This window comes from Echinops telfairi, unplaced genomic scaffold (assembly GCF_000313985.2).
Source record: "Echinops telfairi isolate 266 unplaced genomic scaffold, ASM31398v2 ScPeMD7_23;HRSCAF=83, whole genome shotgun sequence".
Classification (NCBI taxonomy): Eukaryota; Metazoa; Chordata; class Mammalia; order Afrosoricida; family Tenrecidae; genus Echinops; species Echinops telfairi.
In genome coordinates, this window is record NW_022103920.1 from 13,536,380 (window position 1) to 13,540,512 (window position 4,133).

The 4,133-nt window shown below is 62.3% G+C and overlaps 1 protein-coding gene across 1 annotated transcript in view; it reads left to right on the forward strand.

The window, feature by feature from the left end:
- PLXNA4 (plexin A4) overlaps positions 1-4,133 on the forward strand; it is a 387,926-nt gene that overhangs the window by 335,601 nt on the left and 48,192 nt on the right. The window contains exons 14-18 of the mRNA XM_045288925.1: positions 175-339; positions 1,843-1,936; positions 2,301-2,540; positions 3,254-3,400; positions 3,845-4,079. Of these exons, the coding sequence (XP_045144860.1) occupies positions 175-339; positions 1,843-1,936; positions 2,301-2,540; positions 3,254-3,400; positions 3,845-4,079 (881 nt within the window). The remainder of the gene's footprint in view (positions 1-174; positions 340-1,842; positions 1,937-2,300; positions 2,541-3,253; positions 3,401-3,844; positions 4,080-4,133) is intronic.

Genomic DNA, 4,133 nt, shown 5'->3' on the forward strand with positions numbered 1-4,133 from the left:
CCACGGTTCTCCAGAGAGAGGCTTTTCCCAAGGGAGTGGCACAGAGGGCCCAGGGCCCTTGGGTCAAGCCTTCTAGGTGCTCCCTGGGGGACCATGCTCCCCTGATACCTCCCAGGAGCCTAACTCAGGAAGAGGGGCATGGAGCACCCTGACCTGGGCCCTGTCCCTCCCCAGGCGTACCCCGTCCCACATCATCTGCAACACGACCTCCTCAGAGGAGGTGCTGGAGATGGAAGTGACCGTGCAGGTGGACAGGGCTAGGATCCACCATGACCTCTTCTTCCAGTACGTGGAGGACCCCACCATCGTGAGGATGGAGCCCGAGTGGAGCATTGTCAGGTAGGGCCCGCCCTGGGTCCCGCTACCCAGGAGCATTCGGGGCCAGGCCTGCTGTGGGGGGCGTCCAATGAACTGGGAGTGTCTCCCAACCCCCATGGCCTACCTGCTAGGGCACCTTCCCTCCCCATGAGCACACTGTGAGAAGACCCAACCCTGGCGGCCCTCTCTGACCCATAAGACTCCCCTCTCTGCATCTGAGGTCTGGAGGGGACACTTGGCGGGGCACCTTGCCTAGGCCTGGAGATGCGGGTCCCGGACCCCACTGGCTGTAGAGTGTGTACTGCCTGCAGGGTCCCTGGTGACATACCAGGGACCCCTGGGTTTGGCAGCAAGCATTCGGTGTCAACCAGCCATACCACTCCACAGCCCAGGGATGATGGGCACCCAAGGTGGCACCTGCTGACTTTCTCACAGGTAGCTGAGAGGATTGAGCCAGACCACCCCACACCTGGGCCTGGCTGCCCCCATTCCTGTCCCCTCTGACCACTCAGAGAAGCCTGCCCATGGTGGCGGCCAGGGGAGGTCACAGGCCAGGATGACGAGGTTCGCGGCATGGAGGGACCAGGAGATCTGCATAGGGTTCGGCATGAGGCTGTCCCCACAAGCATTGCCTGGGTGGAGGGATGTCCCTGAGTGTCCCCAGAATCCCCAGTGTGCATACACCTGCGTGCCCGTGGGGGGGGGGGTGTGTGCATGTGTGCGCATGTGCAAGTCGGTGTACAGGTATGTGCACATGCGGGTGTGCATGGGGAGTGGCCGAGGCATAAAGACAGGCAGATGGGTAGTGAATGGGGGCAGGGTGAAGATGGGCTCAAGATTTCTTGAGAGCTCTAGGTCTATGGCTGAGAGCAGGCTCTTCTTGCTGGCGCCCTGGGATGGTGCTAATGGCTAAGGCCATTCCTCATGCTCCTTGGAGTGGCTCTTGAGGAAGATGTAACCCAGGGTCCCCCCTCCCACCCCCAAAGCCAGCTGTTGGCTGCCCCCAGGCAGGGGAATGGTGCTGGTCTGGTAGAAAGGCCCCACATGTTCATCTCCAACCTCTCCCGCGCAGAGACACCACATCTGGCTCCCTGCTAGGGGCTCCTGCCGCCCCAGGGCTCTCCGCCTGCTCCAAGTCCCCAGAGAAGCCTTTGGGATGTGTCTGCCCTGCACTTCTCAGTGACGGGACCCTGTGCCCCCACCCCATGGTGACCATTCAGAGCAAAGTGTCTCTTGGGTGCAGGCTGGGTGACAGAAGGCCCCTGAGCCTCCTGGGGACTGTGGAGAAGAGGTGGCCAGGGAGACCCATTGCGCTGTGCTGGAGATGGCCTCCCCAGGGTCCAGCTGGACTGCCTTGGCCATGACTGCCTCCCTGACCACAGAGAACCAGTGTCCTTTCTACGAGGATCCCTGTCATGTAGCACCTTGGCCTCGAGGTCCTGTTCCCACCATGGTCACTGGCATCAGTGTCCGCGTCCTGCTTGTCCTACTGTGAGTCTCACAGCTCCTTCTCTTCCTGGCCAGTGGGAACACACCCATCTCCGTGTGGGGCACCAACCTGAACCTCATCCAGAACCCCCAGATCCGAGCCAAGCATGGTGGGAAGGAGCACACCAATGTGAGTGTCTGGGGCCGCCTGTCCCCCACCGGTGCTTCTCCAGGGATGTGGCTTCCAGGGGCGATGTTGGACAGGGCCTCCCATGCACTGAACGCCCCATGCACACCCAACGCAGGCATTTTCACACCTTGGGGAGCAATCACTTCTGGGGTTCCCCTCACCCTTCAACCCGCTCCTGCTCTCTGGCTTGAGCAATGCCCTTGTCACCCCACCCGGAGTCGGAGGTCACACAGAGCTGCTGTCCTGAGGGCCAGGTTGTGCGGTCCTGGGTCCTCTGTGGTCCCCATGCTGACCGTGTGGGATGTTGACCACACTGGGAGATAGGTGCCGCCGCCGCCGAGCCTCACAACTGCCCTTCCCGCAGATCTGTGAGGTCCTGAACGACACAGAGATGACCTGCCAGGCGCCGGCCCTCTCCCTGGGGCCTGACCACCAGTCCGATCTGACGGAGAGGCCGGAGGAGTTTGGCTTCATCCTGGACAATGTCCAGTCCCTGCTCTCCCTCAACAAGACCAACTTCACCTACTACCCCAACCCAGTGTTCGAGGCCTTCGGACCTTCAGGGATCCTGGAACTCAAGCCTGGAACCCCCATCATCCTCAAGGTAGGCTGGGCCTGGGGTGGGTAGAGCTTGCTCCAGGGGAGGGGACCCTCTTGCTGAGACTGGGGGCTGGCCAGAAGGTGACCGACCAGGCTGAGTGGGGCAATGAGGAAGGAGGGCTCTTGAGATGCTGTGCTCAGGGCAGCCAGAGGTGCCCTGGCTTGTGGAGCCTCAGTTTGGGGCATCCTGGAGTCCAGGAAGAGGGGGTCGTCACAGGCTCACAGTGTCCACCTCTGCAGCCCAGGCCAACACAGACCCAGATTCACTGCAAATTCTCTCACTAATCCCTAGAGCAAGGGATCGTGAGGCAGGTGCCCTGGTGGTGCAGAGGGTTGTGTCGGGAGAAAGATGAGACTGTCTCCCTCTGTCAAGATGCACAGCTTAGGAAACCCCAAGGGGCTGTCCTACTCTGCCTAACAGCGTCGCGTTGGGTCGGAATGGCTCACTGCAGAGGGCCTGGGGTGTTGACAGTGAGGAAGCCCAGCTCTGTGTGTGGGGAAGGATTCGGAGGTAACATTGGGATCACTGGGACAGAGTGCCCGGATTAGTTACTGGCTGCTGACTGCGAGGAAGGCACAGGGTAGGAGACAGGCCATGGCTTTTCAGGACCCATGACCCCGTCACCAGCAGCTGGCGACCTTCGGGGGAGGGAGTGAGCTCGGCTGGTGGCCGGGGTGCTGAGTCAGCCTGGGCTGGGGGCTCTCCTGTCCAAGCAGGGCAAGAACTTGATACCGCCGGTGGCCGGGGGCAATGTGAAGCTCAACTACACGGTGCTGGTCGGGGAGAAGCCGTGCCCGGTGACCGTGTCCGACGTCCAGCTGCTCTGCGAATCCTCCAACCTCATCGGGCGCCACAAGGTCATGGTGAGGCGGCCAGTTGGCCCACCAGGCTCTGCAGGGTGAGGGTGTGGGCGACTCCAGAGGTTCCTCCTAGCTCCTCACCCCACATCCCAGTCGTCTCCCCGTGCTCCGCCCAGCATTTCCCTTTTGTGTCGACCTTCTTCCTACACTGGTTGTTCTTACAGTCAGCCAGCGCTGGATGACCTGCCCTGATGGGCAGTATCCTGGGCAGGAGGGTCCACCCAGCGGGCCTTGGGGGCCTGCGGGAGCCCAGGTCTCAGGCTCTATGCTTGGGGATGCGCCACTGTTGAGGGCCAGTCCCAGGTATCAGAGCTTCAGCCCTGGCCTGAGCCATTTGTACGCGAGGGTGCGTGAGGGGTCCTGGCGGAGGTGCCCCTGCACCCACCCTGAGTCTGCTTGCACACAGCCTGCATGTCCTCACCCCGCCTCTCCGCGGTGTGCCCCCAGGCCCGCGTCGGCGGTATGGAGTTCTCCCCGGGCATGGTGTACATCGCACCCGACAGCCCGCTCAGCCTGCCCGCCATCGTCAGCATCGCCGTGGCCGGCGGCCTGCTGCTGGTCTTCATCGTGGCCGTGCTGATTGCCTACAAGCGCAAGTCTCGGGAGAGCGACCTGACGCTGAAGCGGCTGCAGATGCAGATGGACAACCTGGAGTCTCGCGTGGCCCTGGAGTGCAAGGAAGGTGCGCACGCGCGGGGGCGTGCGTGTGTGTGTGTGTGTGTGTGTGTGTGTGTGT